At 42.5% G+C, this 25,155-nt stretch overlaps 1 protein-coding gene across 2 annotated transcripts in view; it reads left to right on the top strand.

The window, feature by feature from the left end:
• Positions 1-210: 210 nt before the first annotated feature.
• The window catches only part of SNX10 (sorting nexin 10), a 35,053-nt gene continuing 10,108 nt past the window's right edge, over positions 211-25,155 (top strand). Inside the window, exons 1-5 of one of the 2 annotated variants that reach the window (XM_048303036.1) lie at positions 211-248; positions 15,656-15,708; positions 20,946-21,032; positions 23,626-23,726; positions 24,311-24,409. In XM_048303036.1, coding sequence (XP_048158993.1) covers positions 15,685-15,708; positions 20,946-21,032; positions 23,626-23,726; positions 24,311-24,409 — 311 coding nt within the window. In that variant the 5' untranslated portion in view covers positions 211-248; positions 15,656-15,684. The other variant, XM_048303040.1, reaches the window with a different exon arrangement.

Below are 25,155 nucleotides of genomic sequence, written 5' to 3'. Positions count from 1 at the left end.
TTGATCAGGACTCAGGTCACAGGACACCTCCATCCCCGCTCCGCTCCATGGGCGCGGCCCTAGCGCTCAGCCTCCTCCCGCTCCCAAGCGGCTGAGGCTGACAAACCCTCTGCTCGGGGAAAGCCATTCTGTGCACCTCTGGGGCTCCAGGGGCCGGGCGGGGCGGGGAGCGCGGCCCCGCCCGCCGCCGGTGACGCGCCGGCTTCTGCCGGGCGCTGGCGGCGGCGGGAGCGGCGGCGGCGGCGGGGGTGAGCCGTGGGGCAGCGGGATTGGGAGCGGGATTGGGAGCGGGATTGGGAGCGGGGGGGTCAGACCCTCCGGACAACCGGGGACCACCGGGGCGGCCGCGGCGGGCCGGCGGGGCGGGCTGCGGGGGCTGTGTCCGTGTGTGGCGCCGGGAGCGCCGGGCGAGGGGTGCGGGCCGCCCTGCCCGGGCTGCGGGGCACGGAGGGGCGCTGCCCGCGCTCGGTGGCATCGGCCGCGCTTCAGGAGCGGCTCGGGAGCCCTGGCCCAGCAGCCAGCCCTGTCGCCGGGCTCCTCCCGGCCCTTTGGAGTGTGTTTTTCCCCCTGATCTTTGGTAGAGGGCTCCGCCTCGGTTTACGGCGCGGTGACTGCTCTTAGCAATGATTAACGCCGGGCAGGGAGAAAATTCGGTTTAAGCAACTACTAATCTTGTTTTGGCCCACTCCTTTTTGTTTTGCTATAGCAAATCCATCGCCTTTGGCAACTGTGATCTGAAGATCACAGGGATGTACAAAAGCTCTGTCTGTATATATACACATGTTGTTGTTGTGTACATACATTATATAGCATACAATGTACTTATACAAATATATAATGGATATCATAGCATGTTTTTGTATTAAATGCATCGTATTCGATGGACTATTCTGTTAGTCAGGAGACTGCCTTATGTTATTTTAAAATTCTGTGTTATCTAAGTTAAGCAGCATGAGAAATGTTTAGGTACGTATGAAGACAGCCTATGAAAACACAGTATGCAATTAAAACTAACTGATTTATAAACCAAAGGAAGTTCCAGTGACTGAGGGTTGCTGGGTTTGCCTTGGGTCATGTTCTGGAGTTGGGCACAGAGGCATGGGGGCAGCTGCCAGTGCTTTACCTTGAGGCGCCTGTGTTTGCTGCTCATCTCACACTTGCTGGGATCACCCCCCTAGAGACACAGTTGCCATCAGATCAGGACAACTGGCTGGGTGTTCTCACAGTCCTTCAAGGATATGGCAATTCTAAGTAAATATTGCCTAATTCTGCTAGCAGTGTCCAAGGGATAAAGGCAGATGGAAATGTGGAGCCAAGCTCTTGAGGATCAGGGTCTGGCCCACTCGGGTGTGTTTGAGGCTCCCACCTGGCACGTGCCCACATCACACATTTCCCAAGGGAAACTGCAACTGGAGTTTTCATTGCCCATCCTGCTTCTCACATTGACAGAAATGGCTCAAGTGAGGGGAAAGGTTTTCCCATTTGTGCTAGGGACAACTGAAACTGAAAGTAATGCAAGACAGGGCTTTCCTGAATGACACAATACTGGACTTCCTTTAGAAAAGTGGAAATACCAACGTTTTCTTTGTGTAGAAAATGCAAATAATAATTATGCTTGACTCAGCCTAGGGTATTATTTATGATGCTTGCCTTGAAATCCAGAAATCTCTTGCTTATAATGTATATTTTGTGTTGAATCTAATGAGTGTTTACCTTTTAATGAATTTAAGGTCTTGCATTGGTATACCATGGTTGTATTCACAGAAATACTTTACCTTTATTATAGATGATGATGATGAAAATTTTCAATTTTATTAGGAAAATAGTTACATTTAATTATTTTTTATAAAAGGAGGAAAATATTTCAAAAATATTACTACTAAGGTTTTGTGCTCCTGTAGCATTGCAAAACAGCTGTGGTTTCCCACATTAACTCCTGAAGAACAGCTGTTCTGGAGGTTAGCCAGCCCTGGTGTAGCTGCTTGAGCTAATTCTGTGATCTCTGCATGCCCACAGTGATGAGATGCTTTTAGCATAGGTGCAGCATACAGGTCGCACATGAGTGGTGCTCTGCTGTGCCGAGGCTCCGAGTGTCCTGAGATTTCCCTTCCCAAGCACTCTGCCATACTGAGCAAAAACTACTGAGGATTTGGGTCAAACTGAGCAATTCTCAGGCATAAGAGCAAGCAGAGCATTGAATCAAACCATCAGTTGGCAGACATGAAGTGACCTCTTGGTGGACTGTAACCATCGAGCCAGGACTGGTGATGTGACTGATGCAAGGTGTTTCAGTGCTACCACTGAACAGATGAGGAACAGAACATCATAAGGGTGAAGGCCCTGTTCACAGAAATTTTAGAGCCCTTACTGCCGCTGTTGCTGCACATGGATCTCTCACAGAATAGCTTTTTCCACCCAAAGGCCATGGCAGACATCAGTTTGAACACACCTAGCTAAGCAACTGTAGAGCACCTTTCCTTGATGCCTCCCTCCCTCCTTCCCCTGGCAGCTTATGGCCCCTGCCACAGGGCAGCGTTGCCTTTGGCCTGCTGGGCTGACCCTGCTGGTCAGGCACAGGCTTCAGTGTGGCGTTCCCCTCTGCCCACCCTTCTGCTGGGGAATGAGAGATACTGTCAAGGGTACCAATGCAGAAGTTGGGGCCTTTCTGACCATAAAGGGCTGAATCAGTCTTGTGGCCTCATTTTAGTCAATTTTTGCTCAGTATGTTTCTTAATTGTCATAGTTTCAGGCAACTGCAACTGTCTCTGCTTGTATCATGCAATTTTGTAACTTCTCCATGTGAAAGAAGGAAGCGCTCCTCTGGCAGGTTGATTTAGAAAGCAAATGCAAACAAAAAACCCAAAAGAACAAAACCCACACTGTGATAAACCACAAAGCAAAAAAGTTGTGAACATTTACTCAGCAGCATGGACTGCTGGGGGTGTTTCTTGCTTTCTGAGAGTAGGTAGGTGGTATAAGATAGGTGACAACTTTGATGTATCGTATCTCTGCAATGTGTCACACAGATCTTATTTCTATGCATGTGCTGTGTACTATGCATAAGGTTTTGGCTTTTGTAAACAGAGAAGTAAAAGAGAACTCAATAGTTTAGGATATTGTGTTTTTTCTTTCTTATTAAACATTTTGCATATTTTTATAATCTAAAAAAATAAAAGAAACCCTCAGCAACTTTTTTGTTCTTCTGATAAAAATACAAAAAGAAAAGCACAGCTATGTGTCCTACAGGAATTTCCTGGCTTCTTGGCAAGATAAGTCTTGGAATAGAGAAGCAAATCATGCATCATGCCTACAGGGAGCTACATGCTCAAGTTTGCTGCATAGTGTTTGGCCCTGGATCTTTGTATCATTGCTTGCTAAATCTCTACACAGATCTTAAGAATAGAAACACCTTTAGTAAGCATTCTTCTTCCCCAGATTGGAGGGAAAAGAACAAACCCAGAAGAATTCTTGATTAGTCTGTTTACAAAACATTCATGTTTTGTATATAGACACTGAAGGACAGGAAGGCAAAAAGAAAAAGCTTGTCATCCACTTCACTGGTGGCTGCAGGAGTGATCCCTCCACCTACAGAAAGCAGACTGCCATCACGATTTCCTTGTTGGCAGAAGCTCCAACTGAATCACACACTTGGTAAACAGCTCTCTGTACTCCTAAAATCAAGCATCTGTGGGAGGGAAAGAAGAAGCAGAGAGACTGCAAAGACAGCTTGGAGCTGAAACCACTCGCAGCGGCCCTGGCACAGACAAACCCTTGTGGTGGGAGGTGTTGCAGAAGGAGCAGGGTCTCCTGAGCAATCCCTCTGCACTGCATGTAGGACCAAAGTGCTGCCTGTGCAGCATCCAGCAGTTTGGGCATGGGTCAATTGCCTGATGTGTGTGACTGGGGTGCCTTTCAAGGTGACTGTCTAGAGAGATCCAAGATACTTGTATGAGGCTGGCGCATGACCTACAGTTGATCCACCCTCTTCTTGAGCAGTAGCTGAAGAGTAAGTAGGACACTTTGTGAGCATTCGTGAAGACACTGAACATCTAAGTTTAGCTGTCTGAATCCTACTTGTCCAGATTCCTGTAGACCAGGCAGAACAGTGGGAGTTTTAATGGAACATAATCCAGTGATGAAATCACAAATGGTTCTGCAGTTTCCATAGTGTTCCTCCAGGGATCCTCTTTCAACTTGGAGAAATTCAAACCTGTATTTTTCTTCTCAAGGTCTAATTAGTGAAATTTCTTCACAGAACCCTTAAATGTCCTCAGGGCTCCTGGTTTCAATTTCCTTTCTGGTTTTGTTGGGCCTGTTGTCCGCAGAGAAAGGAGCCCACACTGTCTGCCAGCTTTGTGCTGGCCATGACTTGCTCCCTGGTGCACTTACTCCTTCAGTACTTAGGTGACAGACATAAAAAACATACATACTACATTGTTGGTTGTTTTCTTTTGTTTTGCTGAAAGTCTGCAGTTAAACAGGGTATGTCCCTGGATTGATGGTGTGCAGGTGTTGCTCAAGGTGTTCACAGCACACCAGCACTGCACGTTGTCCCACTGGCACCTCAGCATGACTTATGTCAAAGTGTCTCCCAGTATGGCAGGTGAATTCATCAATAGACATGAACCTTGCAAAAACCATTACAAAAAGCATCACCCTGTGGGCCCGGTCCGAAAGGAAGTCCTTGATTGGATTGAAGGGAGTTTCTCTTTGCTCCAGCATCTTCATGTTACTGGCTGCAGATTGTCACAGAGCTGAGGGGCACGATGCACACCAGTGAGGTCCATTTGTTTGAGAACAAGTAAACCAGCAATGATTTAATAATGGATCTTCTCTCTGGTAACTCTTGTGCACAAAATGAGGAAGCAATTTATCCCCCATGCCTGCTTTTTTGTGGTATGAAGGAATTCCTGTTTCCTGATATTGAAAGGATTTGTGGCTTAAGAAAATTACTATTTCCTCTCCTTTTCTTCTCCAGCAGAAATGTCTAGAAAGATGCACTCACTTACAGCTAAAACTACATTTCAAAGCCAAATGTTCTACTCCTGTAGTAAAGCATCTATTTTACTGTAGAATTGACAATGAGTAATTTACCATGACCTCTGTTTGTGTGCTGCCAATGCATCCTTCAAGTTCCTGCTCCTCCTTTCCTTCAGGGAGGCCCTAACTGCTCACCTACCTTGCTTCTTGTGTACAGCAACAGTCACCAGGTTATAAGTTTTGCCTTCTAATAGTCTCATTGTTTTAATTGTGTAATGGTGATGTGTGGTTTTAAATTAGTCATAACTTTAACTTCTGTTTTAATGAGATCTTCAGTTGTATTCCCCGAGGGGAAGGCTTTGTTTTCCCAGGAGTAGTGTGCTTTTCCCAGAAGAAATGAATTTCTACTAATGACATATGAAAAGGTGAGGTGGCAGTGGAGGTGTTGGGGAGTGGTTATGGGGAGAAGGGACATATCTGCAAGTCTCAGGCACTGAAGAACATCTTGATAATGCCAGAGCCTCTGACGTGCCAGGCACTCGTGTATAAATAGTCACGCTGGCACGTAGTGTCATTGCAATCGTGCTTTGAGAACAGCTGAGTCTAACAGCCTTGTCTCTCTTGCACAGCCCAAAGACACCCTCACATGTCTGAAGACATATGAAATAATGAGACTGGTGTTTAATGGCTGAGACACGAGTTGTTGTGCTCCCCAAGGATTTATGACTACGTGGCATTTGTTAGATCAGTCTGGCCACTGGTTGCAGGTATGACTGCTTAGAGTTGGGGAGACAGGAGGAGACATCACTCATTCCAGAAGAGAGAGAGCCCTTTGTCTCCCCCTCTCTGGGTGGATGAAGATGAATCACAGAATATGCCAAGTTGGAAGATCTGTTTGACCTGCGGGCTGGGAAAAAGATGGTGTATAATACAGTGCTAAACCTTAGAGTAGAAATCCAAGATCCTCTCCCAGCTGAGGTCTTTTTTTTGTGAGCTTTCCGCAGCTGAATCGCTGGGGTTTAATGTAAACCCTGGTAGGTTGGTGTTAATAGTGTTAATGACATTCATTCTCCTTCCTGTTCTCCTGCTAGAACAGTAACACAGACCCTGTCAAGGACAGTACTGTCCTTACAGAGTTCTTTCTGAGTACGTAAAGCACTTGCCTGTACGTAATGTGGTGCAGGATTTGAAACTCACCTAAAAAGGGGAATGCATCCTCAGTAGTGATTGTTTACATCTCTGGTGGCACTAGTGACCTAATTGTGTCAGTTCTGCAGAAAAGTTACAGGCAGTGAGGAGTAGGCTGGATACCTGCAGCGGGGCTTTCCTCTGTGGGCTTTCCAGCTACAGGGGTGTGTGGCAAATGGTACCTTCAGTTCCTGCTTCATCTGGGCTGTTGGTTTCATTGAGGCGCCGTGATTGCAGTTTCCTTCAGCGATCCGCACAGAGCCCTGGGATTGTGATTGTCCCTGCAACATCGCTGTGTTTCTACAAGCCAGTAGAGCCAGAGAGGATCTCTTGGTGGTTATCAGATCCCACCAGCCATGTGAATGACATTTAGTATGGATTTAACCGTAGGACCACAAAGTAGCCCTTCAAATACACCCATACATAATGTGTAGGTTTCAACTGCTTTAGTTAAAGTGATCATATAAATTGACACTTTTTCTGTTTAAAGACTGGTTTGTGCTTTTTTTTGGCCTGAAGTAAATACATTTAAGTGAACTTGGAATAAGCGTTACTTAACACAAACCAGTTTCATCTTGATGCACTGTTTTCCCATGGGCTTGCCATACAGATCTGTGCATTCTGCTCATTTATGCAGCATCTGCTCTGTGAGTGTGAAATCTTTCTCCTACTGAAGGCAGAAGTTGTTGTTCAGACCACTTAGTGGTCTACTTGAATTCATTGTTGGAAAAATATCACGTGGGTTTGGGCACTGTGAAAGCAAGCTGTGAGCCATACTTGTCCTGCAAGCATTAAGTTTTCTACCTTTGCTTCTCTTATGTTGATCTTCAACCAGTGTTTGTTCCAGGCTGACCAGCAACTTCTTTGACTTGGCTGTGATGGCAGAGCAGTCAAGCCCAAGTGCTGCTTTTCTTCTCTCCCTCCCATTTTTGTGTATTTGTTATGCCTCCTGCTGTTCTCTCACGACTTTGGAAAGAAGTTTGCCACGTCACAGATGAGCCTCCTGTGCCAAGAGTTGGACAAAAGCTGATATCAGTCTTTTAAAGTTATGGTGCAGCAGTGGGATGAAAGCAACCAAAATCACATCTTAATGTTCAGTAGGCACAAAACAAATGAGAAGTAGAAAATCCAGGGATATGGATGAATCACTGATTTTCAGCTTGTTTTTCTTACTGGTCAGTCTCATGAAAAGTTTCTCCTGCCAAATGCCATTTGTTTCTCCGAATTGCTTGCTTTAGTAATAATTAACACTATTTTGAAGCTATTTATTTCCAAAATATTGTTGTCATGCCACTGGCACAGGGTAGCATCTAGAAAGATAACAAAGCCTGTTGAACAAGCAAACTGCCCAGTCAAATTCACTGTAAATACGTTCTTAAATGGTTAATTTGATGGTTGATAGACCCAGCCCACAAACTAGTGCAATGTATGGATGCAGCTACACAGATGTGACAGCAGTAGGATTTTGTGTCAGTGATGGGCCATCTGATACATTGTTCAGAGGAAGAGAGCCCTAAGAGTGAATTGCCATAGTGTGAAAGACTGGACATCTGATCCAGCTGCACTGTTGTAATGATCCTTCATGGGCTTGGTCTGCATAAAAGACACAAGAGACACAACAGTTTGCAGAGAGTTGATCAAAATGCTTTGTGGGCACACTGTATTGACTGCAATATTTCCTATCTTACCCACTGTTTTGAGCTGCAGTTATACAGACTACTTAGGATCCATCTATCTCAAGATGTTACTACTTAACTGTTCATTTTATTTTTGACCGTATCTGTGCTAAGTCTTTCCCAGCCATCTCCCCAGACACATGTCATCAGACTGAGACTTCTAATTCTGTGGCTGTGGCCAAAACTATCACTTTTGCTTTACTTTCCTCTCTGGGCCCAAGTCCAAACACTGACACTTCCTGGATTGGAGCAGGTAGCACATCACAAAAATAGATGTTTTGATGGCATAAGGAAATCTGCAGCAGGAAAAAAGCCAAGCTAAAACATGCAGTGCAATTCAAGCAGCAGACAAAAATTGTATCATAAATTAAAAGAGTTTGAAATGAGCTAAAAATGAGTAGTTTCTGGCACGTGAGATTCAAAATATTCCAGTGGCTGAGTCAGGAAGGGAAGGGTTCCGGTGATGGCAGCCTCTGCATCTGAGAGACAGAGACACAAATGTAGTGATAAGACTGCATGGTATTTGCTGACTTTTGCTCTGCTTACTCAGCAGCAAAGATACGGCTTTCACCAGCCCTTCTTTTCCTGTGATAAGTAAAAGTTAGTTATTACAGAGATACCTTGAGAAAGATACTATTTTTAAGGCAACTTAAAGACTTAATTCCTGACAGAAACATGCATTTTTCAAAGAAAGACATACATTGTCTGAACCTTCCTTCAGAAGCAGCATTTAATATTTTTCTTAGGAATTTAATCTGTGTTCCAAAATGCTGAGACTTTAGTCTCTCTTTTCAACCCCCATCTTGTTGGTTTCTAGAAGTTACAGCTGTCTGATGTGTTGTTTGTAACTGGCATCATGTGAAAAATACCTCGGGGTGGCTTATCTGTCTGTGTTGGTGTACCTAGTAAGATCTGTGTATGGTTTATGAGTGCACAACATGTACATCTTCACTCATCACTTCTGCAACTGAGCGGAACTGTCACTTGCAAAGTACACAGGTGCTATTCAGCAAGTGGTTTAGCCTGGAAATTTCTTGCTGCTTTCCCTTCTCAAAGGTACTTTCAGTGCCAGTGGTCTGCCTGTTGTGTGTAAGTATCAGTAAGAAGCCTAGTGCCTGTCCAGTATTTTCCATCTTGAGTACAGGTGAAAAGATTGTTGAATTTGCTGGCTTGCTAAGGTTGCTGTTTCTTCTGAAATTGATTTCTGCTAGCTCAAGGGATCTCAGAAGCTCTCTGCAGCAAGCATGCTTCCTGAAACTTTACTCTGAAGGTCACCAGTGCTTCCCTTCGAAGACTGCCTTATCTCTTTGTCAGCCTTCTGAAAATGTCCTAACAAAACCTGTGATTATTTATGCCACAAAATCATTTTGTGTAGTTTAATCTACTTCTTATGCACCATGAGAATTGGAAAGAGTAGCAAAGGCAGTCTCACATGGCAGACCAGCTTGACAGGCTGCCTGGAAAACACAGGAGCTAGAGCTGCAGGAACGTTTTGAGTGGTCCCCAGGTTGTCTGCAGAAGCGGTGGCAAGCACTAGCCCTGAGTAGTAAATAATTACCATGACCAACTCTGCCATGTACTATTCCTTCAGTGACATGACCCACAATTACTATTCTGTAGTCGTTGCCTAAAAGCCCAAGATGCCAATGTTAGCCTTACCAGTAGTTTCTAATATGAGAAAACCAAAGTAATAGTCGCTCTGAGATCAGCAACCCCCTGAAACTGCAGAATATCCATGAAGTCCTTTGGTTGTGCATATGTCTGCAATTTGAGCCTGAAAAGCAAAAAACAAAACAGACCAACAAAACCACCCGTCCCCCCCCCGAAAACAAACCAGCCCAACAAAAAAAAAAGAAAAATATGAGAATGGGGAAACATATGATGCTCTCTCCTACTCTGAACAGATTTCCTAGTACTTCTTCCTTGTTTACCTTTAGGCTTTTAGAAGTTTCAGAGAGACTTGGTAGGTAAGTCATACTGCTGTCCAGCAATATGGTATTAACTTGAAGCAATTCAAAGTGTGGTATAATACCACTGTAATTGGAAATCTGTGACCCACACCTGACACTATAATCCTTGTGATGTATTTGTTTTGGAGCGTAGAGGGAAATTAACATTTTTCATTAACTCTTTGATTCTCAAGTTCCTCTGAAATGAGTGAAAATTTCTTGTATAGTGTCTTTTTTTTCTTCTGGTAAAACATGTCTTGATAGCCAGGAAGATTGCAGGACAAGGGAATGGCTGACTGGGGATAAATGCTAGTGTAATGGTTGAGAAGAAGCTGTCTTATACCTGGTGGCCATAAACAAGTGTTTAGAAACCAAATGGAGTGAAATGCCATAGGAAGGAGTAGTTAACTAAGCATCTTGGCAGCAATGCCTGGGAATTTCAAGTGCAGCCACAAAGGCATGATGTTTGGCAGTGCCTTTCGAGATTGCATTGTGGTTGAAGGGAAGGTGTGTGAGTTCTGTCAGTGGTTTGGAAAGCTCTTGTTCTTTTAAAAGCAGTTTAGACAGTGTGTTTGTTTTTTGCTCAGCAATGAAGTGATTCTGCTCCTACTGTAATACAACACTGATGAAAGAGGTACCTTGAGTGTGGGAAGTGTGAAGGATTTGCTCAAGGGGTACTTAATTTTGTTGACTTCACTAAGCAGGCTGCGGCCCCCTGACTGTTGTGTAGAGTTTAGATGAAAATGCTGATGTCTTTCATACTCTTTTTGCATCTGACCAACAGATCCTTACAGAAATTTGCTGAGGGAGGGTGAGGCAAATAACCATCAGGATAGAAGAAAGGAGGAAAGATGCTCTGTCACCTGCACAGTCTGGAGTTTCAGTCCTCACTATCTGGTTCATGAACAGTGAGGAACAGAAGTGAACTCATCACCCTCATCAGTGCAGTTGGGTTGACCCCAGGTGTTAAGGTGGAACAGGTGAAGTAGAAGGCATTTGCTTATGCTGAGTTTGAGTTATTCCAGATTGACTGAAAGTCCCTGCTTGAGGAACAGCATTTGAATAAGATTTTTCCCATCAACAAGAGCAGTAGTTCTGTGATAGCCATGTACCCAATTGCTGTAAGTGCCAAGCTGCGTTAGGATGCGGTGAGTTTGGCAGCACAGAATGGTACACTTTATATAGGTGGCATACACTCATACATACATAGTTTTCTTTTTTTTTTTCCCTTCAAAACTGGGGAATAAGCCCTCAAAATGTTGCCTATTTCTTGTATTCTGAGGTTGCAGAGTAAGTCACACCTATGTCACTGCTGGACTAGAAGACCTCTCCATGGATACATACAGTATATTTGATCTTACGATTTCAGGCACTTTTGTTCCATAAACAAATTAACATCGCTTTCTCTCACTTGTTATCCTTTCATTTGAAACCTCTAGTAGTATTTCATCCATGCTTCTGACTAGCTATGGGTTAGTACTAAGTGGGGATTTAGCTCTGTTATTTCCTACTCCATTGGAACAGCAGCGGCACAGGCATCTCAGGAGATGCTCTTTCTACATCAGTGACTTTCTCTGCCAGTGACTGACCTTTAAGAACTAGTCCAGAACCTGAGGCTTCTGCAAATACAGCAAATGCTCCCCAAAAGAAATTTGCATTATCCTATCCCAAATCTTAGTAATAGTTATGTTTTAGCATGGAATTGAGTTTTTTGTAGGTTTGGGGGGTTTTTGAACACTCCAGATCTTCTCTTATTCTTCCTGATCCTCCCCCTTCTTTACAAATCCACGTGGATCACTCTCCTTTCAGGATTATAGCGTGGCCAGGTGTACATGGGCATGTTCTTTGATAGTGAACTCCATGTATGGATGCAGCTGAACTTTCTACAGGCTGTAAATGAAAATTACTGTGACTTTTTTTTGAGTCTTAAGGTGAGCAAAACATAAAATGCAGGAAAGTCTTGTAAGCATTTAGCGATTCAATTTTTATCTCTCTCGGTCATATTGAAGCCTTGAATGAAAGTTTCATTTGATACTGATGATGGGAACAACCTTGAAAGCACAGCTGAGGACTTTGCTTGTGACTGGATAGTACTTTCAATCATCACCAAGGTCTAAAAATAAATCACACTTCCCCATTAAAGCCTGAAGGTGGTCATTTAGTTATATGATTAGAAATAACCAAAGGTGGTTGGATGGATGGATGCATGCATGCATGCATGCATGAGCTGACTACCAGCATTTATCCTTGAGAGCAAACACTGGGCACATGGAATGCGTGAGCATTCCCAAAGCAGATAAGGATATTACAGAGGCCACTGCCCAGTATGAGTGAAATCATAACATTTCAGTGCAGCTAAATACAGCTACTAGTGAGGCAGCCAGGAGGGTTTGCATTTGTTCATGCTGGTCTTAGAGCAAGTGGTTTTTGTCTGTGCTACTGCTTGAGTTTTCATCTTTCAGTTGGGGAACGCTGGGGAGAAATTACTTCCTCCTTTAGCAGCAATCTATCTACATGATAAAAGGGTATTTCCCTAGTAATGTTAGATTATCAGTTTTAATTTAGATTTTAAAATACAAACTAATCTCTAAAACATGAAATAAAATATAATACTTGATATTGTTTATCTATTGCTCTTAAGAAGAGCACTGCAGTTTATCTGTTTTCCCTAAGAAAAGCACTGCAGTACTTGTGGTTTTTTCCCCCCTCTTCTTCCTGATTCTTTTTTAGGCACAGGAAGTATGGCAATTCATCCTACGTAATCTTTTTGCTTTTGAGTGGTTGTCATTGGCAGTTGTGGAGCTGTTCCCTGGCAGTTTTGTTGGTTATACAATTAAGAACCATCAAAAATATGTACTGCAAGGAGCAGTTGATATAGTAAGGATATGAAACTAAAATAAAAAAGAGGTCTTCAGATTGATAATGGATCAGAAGCAGAACAAAAACGTACTCAAAGCAATGTGGGGGGGTTTTCCCAGTCACAACAGAAAGTGTTTTATCAAAACTACAGATCTACCTGTGGCTTTTTTTGATTCTGTTTCCCAGCACTCATTCATTTCTATCAGAGTACATTTTGTTTAGAGTAAAAGAGACCAAAAGCCTTCTGTTTGTCTTCTGATTGATGGCTGCTCCATCGCTGGTATTTTGGGTAGATTTTTTTTCAAGATAAAAAGATAACCTCTTAAGCTGAAGTTTCACTGGCTTCACTGTGTGTTCTGCTTCACTGGCTTCATTATGTGTTACAGAAGTCCCCAAATATATATCTTGCTACCAGACAGAGTATTGCATTCAGTATATTTGCAAGTGGCTGCAGCATGACTGGGCAATCTCACGGAAATCAGTGAAAAAAGGCAGCTTTGAGGGGTTTGCATTTCCATTATTGATTTTTTTTTTCCAAATTACTTCATGAAAAACTGATGTATTTTAAATATTTTAGGAAGCTTTTTGGTGTTGAAATATTAATTTTTTGCCATTAAATATTTAAAATTGTGGTGGCTGTTTGGAGTTTAAGCTGTTCTTGCTAACCTGCACCAGTATATAACTCGGTCATTAGAAAAACAGATGACAAAATGAAACGTGCTATTTCAGCCTTGTCATTTGCTAGCAGTGTTAGGAATGAGATATTTTGGGCTTGCATAATTTCTCACTTAAATCAGCTTAGAGACAGGAGAGAAACACACTGCAGAATTTGATGAAATAAAGATACATAACTAGAAAAAATTTTGAATTGCCACCTTGAAAAAAACACAGCAAATTCAATAAGGTCTGAAAGGGGGAAAAATAACATCAAACTATATATAGGTTTACAACTATATTTAATGGGGAGAGACAGCAGAAAGAATCTTCTTCAAATAGCCTGAACCTAACACAGTGTTTTTGTCTGTACTCAGCACTTGTGAGGCTGCACCTCAAGTCCTGTGTCCAGTTCTGGGCCCCTCACTTGGAGAAGGACATTGAGGTGCTGGAGCGAGTCCAGAGAAGGGCAATGGAGCTGGGGAAGGGTCTGGAGAGTGAATCCTATGAGGAGAGGCTGAGGGAGCTGTGGTTGTTCAGTCTGGAGAAAAGGAGGCTCAGGTGAGACCTTACTGCTCTCTGCAAGTGCCTGAAAGGAGGCCGTAGTGAGGTGGGGATCAGACTGTTCTCCCAGGCAACCACTGACAGGACAAGAGGACTTGGCCTCAAGCTGCACCAGGGGAGGGAGGTTCAGGTTGGACCTCAGGAAGAATTTCTTCACAGAAAGGCTTTTTAAGCATTAGAATGCACTGCCCAGGGAGGTGGTGGAGTCACTTCACCATCCATGGAGAAGTTCAGGAAACAGCTATACGTGGTCCTTAGTGCCATGGTCTAGTGGACAAGGTGGTAGTGAGTCAAAGGTTGGGACTGATGATCTTGGAGGCAACCTAAATGATTATGCAATTCCATGAAAGGTCATGTAATGTGTGCTTGTGCTCTCCTGTGAGGTAAAAGCCGTTTATCTCCCCAAAAGGAAAGTTCCTAATACACTTTTGCACTAACAGCAGTTAGAACCAGTGAGGCAAATTCTCTACCCCCACCTTGCAGAGGTGCTTGACACTGCTGAGCCTGTGCAGCAAGAAATGTCCGAGTGCTCTTCTATAACTTCAGCTCAGAACATACATGCCACTTAAGCATAAATAAATGCAGATAATAAAAGAAGAAAATTTGAGTGTGTTTTTGATATTCCTGTTTTATCAATACCATTCTAGCTATAGAAAAGAAGTGACGGCCTTATCTTTATGAAGATGGGAGCTATACAACGGCACCCTTTAGGATGAAGTCTTATGTATGGGCATTTTTATTTGGAAAAAGAGTATCCTATTTTGATATAACTGAGCCTATAGAAATTTGACAACAAAGTGTTTGTTCCAAAATAATTTCCTGGTCACAGAAATGTGTGTGTGCTTATCTTTGTGCCCTGTTTTATTTAAATGGGTGGAGTTTGTAATTTGAAGAGGCATCAGGCAGGGGTGGGGTGTTCAGCACTCCTTGGCTGGGCTTGACCTAAATATGTAGTTGTATAATAACAAGAGCAGCTTCAAGCTCTGTATCACTAAACAGGAGGTGGTGTGTGTATAAGCTGGCAAGTAAATAAAGCTGTTCTGCTCTTCCCATGTGGGTACCTGTCCTGAGCAAACTGTCCAGTTTATTGGACTGCAGACGCAGTTAAAAATTTATTGAGATTTTCAGTGAAAGAGTAGAGTTAAAATGTAAGTTAATGACAGGATGTTTTGATTTGGTCTAATTATACCCTTCCCTACATGGAGGTTTGAAAACCACGGGCACTGTGAAATCTAGCCTGAGTTTTAGCTAGCCTGAAGGATCCAAGCAGTTTGTGTCTCCAGTTCTCTGAGTTTCAGGGAAATGGTTGAGATGGGCGTTTGATTCTTTTGACTCAGATGTTTTAAGAGTCTCTGGACCTCAGCTGCAGTCACGCAGACCTGTGCTTGAGCATCTGGGAGTGAGGCACAGGCAGCCCTGCCTCGGCTGTGTTTCTGCACTGGGAATGCTGGCAGAGCGGAGCTGTTGGGAGGTGGGTAGGAGGATGAACCCTGAGATGGCTCTTGGAGCAGAGGAGAAAAGCACTGACTTCCAGAGATGGACAGGCATCACTGGACTGTCAAGTATGACAAATATATAGAGCAGGGGACTAGCCCAGTGCTTCTAAAAAGGGATTATTTTTAAAATGAATACATTCTGAGATATAGTTAATGCAAGGATGTTTTCTGCTGTATATGGCACTAACCCTGGCTTTTTCCACTGTCTACTAATAAATAACAAAAGTGATAATGACCTTTAAATAACTACTAAATGCCAATCTGATGTCTATTCTGGTTTTCTTTTCAGGTTGATTTTTGTACTACAAACCAGTGAAGATGACGCCAAAACATGAAAAACAGGTAAGTTGTATCTAAGCTTTAACAGAAAAGTATTCAAGTGTGGCAGTTGTGGATTGAATTTCATTAAGGTTCACATGGATCAGGGAAGATTGGTTATATTCTTCATACTTTTAGTTGCCAGGATACAGAATATTCTGGAATGATGCAGTGCCAGTTCCTTCTGTTAAAGTCTGATAGAAGAATCAAATACTCATTCAGACTAAGTGACTGTGCATAAGGGGCTCAGACATTGAGATGGGAGAGAAGGATTTGGATGGAGTCTTCTTTTTATCAGTCTTTAGATATTTTATAGAACATAATGGTTGGAGCTGGGTCTGAACTCTGATTACCAGCTGCATGGACCACAAGAATCCCACTTGCATGTTCTCTTCTGCTCAGTCCAATGAACATTAAAAGTTTCAACAAATTATTTTGTTCAGCTGTTAGTCTCTTATCAGCCTTACTACTCAGCATGCGTGGAGTGAAGATGCCAACACCCACAGCATGAAAAGCCCCATGTCTTTTGTGGCTGATCCTTTTACTAACAGGCAACCTGATGGGATACACTATTTTTCTTGGAAGCTTTGTGGAAAATTACGCTTCAGGGGTTATTGACTAATCAGATGTGTAACAGGAGCACAAGCTTATCACCTGATACAGTCCTGAGCACAGACATTTGAATTAAAATGCAGCTGAAATGATTAATACAAATAATCAACCAATGTGAGATTGTTTTTATTCCTCCTTCTTGTGGCAGATTTTCCCCTCACATTAAAAATAGATATTTCCATGTCAGATTTCCTATTTTCCTAGTAGGAGACTTCTGAGAAGGACACATTTTTTGTAGTCAGATTCTATATAGTCAGGCTTCTGCCTAATCCTTGTCTCTGAGGAATCCATTGCATTTTGCAGAAATATATCCAATGGGAAAAGAGAGAAGGAGAAGAAAAAAGAAAGAGAAAAATGAAAAGAGAAAGATTTCTAGTGTTTGCTTCAGCTGCCTTTATGGGTTATTTTTCCTTTTGAGGCAGATCCAAATGGAACATTTTGTTTTTCTGTGATTGTGTCTGTGTGACCTCAGTGCTGTCCTTTTACTCTGCTGTCAACACTCATGTTCTTTGCATAGATCTGTAACCATGAGGGAGTAGGTGTAATCCAGGTTTGGGTGTCACTTTGGCCATTTTGTCATTTATGTGTGACCCCATCTACTTGGACTGCTCCTGGCCTTGAGGACAGGGTAGCAAAATACCACCAGTGCCATGCTAGTCTAGCCAGGAATTATAAGGCACATCCAGCCAGAGAAACTGTTCTGCAATTCCTGCTTTTTAAGTAGTTATGATTACTTTGGGGGCAGATTTGAAGATTCTGAATATTCATGAAGATGTTCAGGCCAGCACGGCTGCTGGGATCGGTATCAAAGCTATAGCATTAGCAGTTTGGACAGAAAATATCTTGCCTTTGAATTTAGCAGTTTCCAGAGAGAAGGAATAAATGGAGATGCCACATCTTTCAGTAGCTTTCTCTCGAGTATATATTGTTCCCAGTGCAAGAGACCTCCATGCCCAAGCCTGGACACTTTTAAGTGTCAACAGCAAATTTTGGTTTTGAGAGAATTGTTGCACTGAAGTGTTACAGGACACGCATTCTTGAATGCATTGATATAAATGCATGTATTGTGCCCCTCAATTAAAAAAAAAACTCAACAATACAATCAAGAAAAAAACCAAAACCAAACAAAACTGAAAATACATGTAATGTGGCATAATAGCTAGATCTGCAATTCTGAAAAAACCAAGCAACACTGGGCAGGAGAGGAAGACACCTTGTACACGATTGCAGCTGGCAAAAGTAAAAAGTCCCTGAAACCTTGGCACTCTTTGTACTGAGTTTCCCATGTTGTACAGCTGGACTGCAATACAGTTTTGTGACAAATGATTGAGTTAGTCTTCAATTGGTCTGTGGGAGGGAGAGGTCAGCGTCACCTCCCCCAAGTGGACAGTGCATTACTTGAGAATAGACACGTTTATTGAGAGTATCCTCATTTTTATAGATGTGATAATGGATGATGGGGAGGGAGTGGAATACATACAGAGGAGAGAGGCAGTTATTGCTCAGTACTGCTGTAACCTCCTGATTGTTTGTGACTAGGGAATGCAGGATGGACTGAGCATACAGCAGCAATCTCGCAGAGGAATATTCTGCCACCTAACTCTGCTTGAACCATAACAAAGCCTGTATGCGAATATTGGCCTTTACAAGCCTACTTCTCAAGGGTTGCAAAAGCATAGGCACCTTTTCTGGCAGCAGATCATCATTTATACTGGGCGGTTAGGTCTGCTTTGATTAGATCAATGCTGTTTTCCCAGTGGGTTCTCGTATTCTGGAGAAGTCTTAAAGGTCAGAAGAGAAGGAACAGCCTACATGTGCAATGCCACTGTTTCAGAGCAGCAAAATCTGTAACGGGAATGGGGGTTAACACTTCCTGGATTCAAGAGGTGGATAGGGGAAGTAACCCAAAATCTTGAGAAACGCTGTACATTTTTATTTTTCATTTATAGTTGCTTACTGTTTATCTTGCTTCATTCTAAATTCAGTTTTGTCATTTTTTCAGTAAATAAGGGGGGAAAAATAAGGAACACCAGTCTTCTGTTGAAATCCTGGTGTTTCAAATCAAAGCTGACAGTGACCGTGTGTGAGGGCTGAAGTTTTTGCTGAGGTGCTCTGCTGTTCTGCGGATAGTTTTTCCTCTTGGCTCAGTTCTTTACTGCTTAGACACTGCCTGCATATACAGCAGGTCTCCCTTCTTCGGTAGGTAGAGTCTGAAGGGTTTTAACTTCCTCCATATTGAAGCTCAGTGACTAGTTAATTGCAAGTTAAAAGTGTACAGAAGTTTTCCAATGTGAATCTTGTGGTCTGGAATGATTTCCAAGGTAAGCCATAGCTAACTGGCAGCATATACAATAGCAACTTTTGGTCAGAATTCTTTGGTATAACAGAGGTTCGAAAGAAGTATTTTACTTCAAAGACTACTTTGATTCTGTACGAAGGAGACGGTCATAGAAAGTTATTTGGAAATGGGGTAATTTGGGGAATCTGGACAAAAGGAAGATCAACAAGAAGCTGATACAGCAGTAGATGAGGGGAAAGAGACTGAGGTCAGGTTATGAGCAGGCTGCCTGAGGTTGTGACTCCTGTGCTACAGCAGTTGAAGGGAAGAGGAGTGCAGTGTCCTGTTTAAAGCATCTTGGCATCATTTCTTTTCTTCCACTTGCAGGACTGATGCATTTAGTGCTCAGCAAAGAAAAGAAAATATGTTGAGAAGTGATTGCAGCTTTAGAGAAGACTGGGACACAGGGAAAGAGGAATTTGGGGAAGACAAAAACTTTGAACATTAAAAGATGGTACAGTGGATCTGAAAGTATGCCCTATCTATCTATCTGTCTGTGGTAAATATTATAGACAGGAAGGCAGGTGGAGAAAAACAACCAAAAAAATGGTTTCCCTCTCCTGTGTTCAGCACATTGCTCATGATCTTCTCTGGAGCAGAAATAACTTCCTCATATGTCCCACTAGTGTTTTTGTAAAAGTAAAGGCATGACCCTCAGCTGGTAGAAATGATTAAAGCTCTTGTTCATTTGTTCCTCTTGTGTCATGCTGGCTGGGGTTAAAGAGCTGCAGGGGAGAATTGGCCCTCCAGTGCTCCTCAGCGAGGAAGGAAGCATCAGACGTAGCAGGAGCCTTTCAAATGTGCTTTCTTTGGCAAGGTGTTCATGATACTCACTAGAAGGGTAACCACCAATTACACAGAAAGCACCCCTGGGACCAGGAGCCGGGCTAAGGTGACATAAAACCAAAGGCTGTGTCCAGCCATCAGACCAGAGGCTCCCCATCTCTGAAGTAGTAACACCTGAAAATCAGAGAGGAAAATTATTTAATCCAGACCTTGAATGCCTCCCTGCTACGTACAGAGTGCAATGGCTGTTCAGGAAAAAGAGTATCTTGGCCTACCAAGGTTGTTGTTGCTCTCCTGTCAGTCCACTCAAGGTTTGCAGTGGTGGTACATGGAAGTGTGTGTCAGGGGAGAAGATTTGGCTGAAGAGTAAGGCTTTTATTTCTGATGTCTTTGGTTTGGGCATAGGAAGACAGATTTTGAGAACTTTCTGGTTCAAGATTTCTTGATTTATGCAAATATGTACTAAAAAAAGCATGGTTTTTACCAGAGACACTGTCATTCCTCCCACAGTCGATTCCTGTACCTGGAGATCTTGTGCAGTGCCTTCCTCTCAGGAGGAATATATCTACAGCTTAAAGTGATACGCTTTTCTTTTAGTCTTTGCCAAGTGGTTGGCTTAGCTTTTGGGGTGAATAGTTTATTTAAGAAACTGGAGTAGGGCAGCCTGTGTATTTGCTCCAGAAGTAGCAGGTATTTAAGCACACTTTTGACCTTTGTATTTTAAAGGAATATTTTCCATCCTAGTATGAATATACAGATTTATCGGGATTTTCGCGTTTGGTTTGGTTTTGTTTTTTTCTACAACAAAATTTTGATCATTAGCTGAGGGTATTCAGAAACATTTCATTCTTCAGTCTCTTCCAATTCCCATTAGTGATGCCCAGTTACATTACAGTAACATCTGCAGGCCCTCTCTCTCGCTCTCTTTTGGGATCCCTCTAAATTATTACATAAATGTAGAAATTACAAGGAAGTAAGCTAGAGATGACATCTTCTACAACTAATACTCTATATGATTGTGCCCTCAAAATGAGAAATTATGCTCTGCAGTATAGCTGTGTTGATTCGTTGGGCAGATTGATGGGCAGACTGGAACAGAAATGCCCCAGTGCCACATCTTCAACTGTACTCTTTGTCAGTGTTGATTACAAATGTGGGAAAAGCCTAAAATACCTGCCTTGTTCTCCTTTACATGTGTGACTTAGAATGTAAGGTTTTCAGTCTGTCGCTACCAAGATCGCATCTCCCATGCATGAAACATGTATGACTTCTCACAGTGTTACTTAATCTGAAATACTCCTTTTCAGCTAGCAGTTTGGCAGGGACTTTCCCAGACATGTGGTGTATCTTAGATGATTCATTGCTTTTTGCTTCTCCATTTATAGGGTTGCAAAATTCAATAAAACAGCAGTTCAGCTTTTAATCTGACTCAGTAGTTTGTGGAACAGCAGAACAATCAAGAGAGTATTTAGGACTGTCTTTGTCTTCTGAAATTAATTGCTTGATTTTTATTATGCACTTACAGGAGTTTGTAACTGTCTTGGTGCGAGACCCCAGGATACAGAAAGAAGACTCGTGGCATTCTTACATAGACTATGAGATATTTATTCACGTAAGTATAAAAATATCAGAACAGATTCTTTGGGCTCTTATTGCTGTTTCTGTCCAAGCCAGGATTGTCTTTGGGATATAAATGGAATTTCTGCTTCTGGGATGCTGGGGGCTATTATTCTTTTTCAACAACAGAGTTGCAGTGGAACAGGTAAGGTGGGTTTGCCAATGGCCATGTAGTAGGTCCAGCAGAGCTGGGGTTGAACCTTATGTGTTCACTTGTGCATTCCACAATGTCTTGCAACAGACGATTCTTAGCTTTACTTACCAGCTAGAAGACTGTTACAGTCAGTGATATCTTAACCATTACAGAAGAATGTTCAGGTATTCATGGGAAAACAACTTTCTCTTCAAGTAATTATCTGGTTATTTGTACTTTAAATTCTCCTCAGTTCTTTTTGCCAAGTTATTTGGTTGCTGCAATGTGGTTGTTTTCAGTGTACCTTGACATTCATATTATGCTACTTTAGTGGTCCTTGGATGTGTGAAGTAATTGCATTTGGGTTTATGGTTGTAGTCCACCGTATGTTAATGGGAGTGCACTTGTAATTATGGTGGTTTTGTGCCTTAAATCCGTCCTATATATAATTTTGTTTTGTTGATTGTTCTTTGGTGGATGACATATGGAAGGCGTTACCCTAATTCGCCAAATCTAGATCCAGGGATTTTAACTGCAGTGTAAAATAAAGGTATTTGAGAGCAGCAGTTATATGGTTAATGTTTGGCACAAGACCGAAAGCATTTCCTTCCTTTGTGGAAGAGTTAAGCAGTTAGTGTAGGAGAGCAAGCAGTCAAATGATGACTTATTAAATGTCTGTGTGACAAGTATTTCTCTCCTGTGTGGCAATCAGAGTTGTGAAACTTTCAAGTTTGCAATGTGCTTCAAGTACTGGTTCCAAAGCAATTGCATTTTTCATTTCTGGCAAATAGAAATTCTGTAGATTTGGCAGGGTGGGTGCTGTATTACTGTTTCACAGACATCAGTGCCTCTGAATAAAAGTGTATTAAGGCTTTCTCAGCAATTGCTAAGTTGAGGAGATGTTGTTTAGATCAAATGTGTCATAATTCAACTCCAGCCAGCAACTAAGCACCACACAGCTGCTTGCTCACATCCCCCCTGTCCCACCAGCAGGATGGAGGGAAGGGAATTGCAGGGCAGTAAAAGAGAGAAAACTTGTGGGTTGAGATAGGAACAGTTTAATAATCAAAATGTAGTAGTAACATTAATAATAACATTAAACAATAATAATAACAATACTAATAAGAAAAACAGAAAAATAAATAAAACTGTAGAAAGACAAGCGATGCAAATGAAAACATATGCTCAGCACCAAGTAACCAATGCCGTGGCAGTCCCCAGCCAACCTCCACCCTAGTTTATTTCTGAGTATGATGCCATAAGGTATGGAGCATCCCTTTGGTCAGCTGGGATCAGCTGTTCCCCCTGTGTCCCCTCCCAACACCTTGTGCACCCCCAGCCTGCTCACTGGTGGGGTGGGGTGAGGAGCAGAAAAGGCCTTGGCTGTGTGCAAGCACTGCTTGGCAGTAACAGAAACATCCCTGTGTTACCAACAGTGTTTTCAGCACAGATCCAAGACACAGCCCCAGCCACTGTGAAGAAAATTAGCTCTCCCCCAACAAACCCAGCATACAGTGTTACATGATCCAGCACTGGGCATCTCTGAAGCCGTTAAGCATCAACTCAGCTTCCTGCCACCACAGTGCCAGGGCTTTTGGAGACCAATCTCTAGGTCAGTCCTCCCACACAGACTTCTCAGTGGACTCAAAGTATTGTGTCTGCCTGTATTTTAGGGCAGCTGAGTTCCCCTTCTACCCAGCTCTTAGAGCATTTATCTTTTTAAATTGTGTGGTATCCTGGGTGCTCCTCTATTCCAGAAGGCTGTCATCTTTGTGCTCTCTACAGTCTGCATCTTGTGGCTGGCTGGAGTTATGGCTCCTGGCAGGCAGGGAGGGTAGGGTGGGCTGGACTGCAGGCAGTTTTCTAATGGAGTCCTGTCTGGTATGTGGCATTTCATCTAAATGCATGCTCCATGGGAAAATTTGGCAAAAGTATTTAATTTCCACATATTGTTTCTCTTTTGATGAATTGTCATTTTCCTAGTGAACAGATAGTGTTCTGTGGGAAAATTTCCAAATGCTGATACTTGGAGAGCAGTCGCATTGGTTTCTTTGATTTGATTTAAGTGGGACTGCGCACAGGAAAAACTCTGTGTAGCTGTTTGCAGGATGGTAACTAGAATAGCTAAAGATGATCCTTTCCCCCTGCAAAGATTGATGTTATCTACTGAAACCTTTTTTTGAGGTCTGTTTTTCCTGTTACTGTAAATTGCACTGTAATCCAAATCTCTTGCTTTTAAAAAGAAAGCAATGAAAAATGTTTCCCTGAGAAGCAGTAGCAGCTGTCACCAGTCCTGTCTGAGGTAAAGCACCATCCTTAACATGAATTGAATTAATGTCAAGCTTTCCATTGGTGTCTCAGGCATCAGTATAACATCTTGGATGTGTTTTTAATACCATGCCTGAGCTTCAGCTTAAGCTGATTTGCAAAATAATTGTGTTTTATTTCCCAACAGACAAACAGTATATGCTTTACAAGGAAAACATCCTGTGTTAGACGACGCTTTCGAGAATTTGTTTGGCTCCGGCAGAGGCTTCAGAGCAATGCAGTGCTTATGTGAGCAACTTTATATATGGCTATTTAATAATCTGTCAGTCATGGAGGGAAGGATTGTTTCATCTTAATCCGGAGAACTACAGAAATCAGATCTGGAAAGTATCCTGTGTTTCTTACTAGCACAAGTTTATTCTGTACAATGCATTTTATGTGCTTTAGACCCAGAAGAATGTGGTTTGTACTGATAGCCTTTGCTTGGTGAGCCCCCCTCTAATTTGTAAGACTTGGTCTGTATTTTCTTTTGCTATGCAGAGGTAGAAGAAATAACAATCTAGTGTAGGTGCTCGTACCTCCTCTTTGTTCTTCTTTAGTTTGCTTAGGTCTTGCAAGCACCATAAGACACCCAGCCAGACATGGATGCAAGCTTAACAACTGGACCAGAAAAATCAGATTAATTTATTTTCCCTTTTGAGGTGTGTGAGAAGCCCTTCAGTTTCTCAGCTCTGTGTTCCCAAATTGATTTCAAGAGCTTCTGGAACATGACCCATGATTTTCACATGCTTGGGGTTGGCATTTGCTTACTGCATTTTTCTCTGCTGTTTCACGTTTGGTTTTAACTGTGTATTTTTTTCCTGTTTATAAAGACAGCTACCTGAACTTCCATCTAAAAATCCCTTTTTCAATATGAACAATCCTCATCACGTGGACCATCGCCGTCAGGGTCTGCAAGAATTCCTGGAAAAGTGAGTACAGCCTATCCTAGAGATGTTGGGATTTTTATGAGGTCATCAATTCCTGGTTTAAAATAGCTCATCTCTGGTACTTGAGAGCCACCGTGTGGTCATCTGTACGTGCTACACGTTTAGCTATATTTCTTACTTGCGCTGTCATAATTCATACACGTGACTTCAGCTCTATTGGTTATAAGGAGACTTCAGCTGGGACTTTTCCATTGTGTTTCATTGCACTGATTATAGATAATACGTTTAGATTTAAATCACGTTGCAATTGCATACTAAGGTTGGGAGATCTTTCACTGTGATGCTATTTCTAGCTTTCAATAATGAGCTAGATGCTCTTGTACAAAGAAGAAAGCCCCCCCCCCCCCCCTTTATGTTCATGGAAAATCAGTGTCTTTGTGGGCTAAACTTCTGTGAGCCTGGGAAAATTCTCTAGTGAGATCTCCTAACACAGAGCTTTCCTATAATGCAAATTACTTTGTTTACTAGTCCCACTAACATAAGCAAGCTCTAGCAGCTGTGACCATTTTCAGTGTAGATGCAATCTGTGTAAAATCGTTCATCAGGCTTAGCTAGAGTCTGACCTGCATTACAAGGGAGTACTGTATGAGTTTCAGTACTGCATCCCTGAGTCCCACTGCTGTGACCACTTCACCTTCTGTAGTGGCTGAGCCCCTTTTGGTGTAATTTTCTGCTTTTTTTCTGCCTTTCTTGTAGTGCCCTGGCACTGCTGGTGTGAGAACAGGCTG

Source organism: Corvus hawaiiensis, chromosome 1 (genome assembly GCF_020740725.1).
Source record: "Corvus hawaiiensis isolate bCorHaw1 chromosome 1, bCorHaw1.pri.cur, whole genome shotgun sequence".
Taxonomy (NCBI): Eukaryota; Metazoa; Chordata; class Aves; order Passeriformes; family Corvidae; genus Corvus; species Corvus hawaiiensis.
Note: the sequence above shows the minus strand (reverse complement) of the source record. Positions and strands in the feature narration are given on the sequence as shown.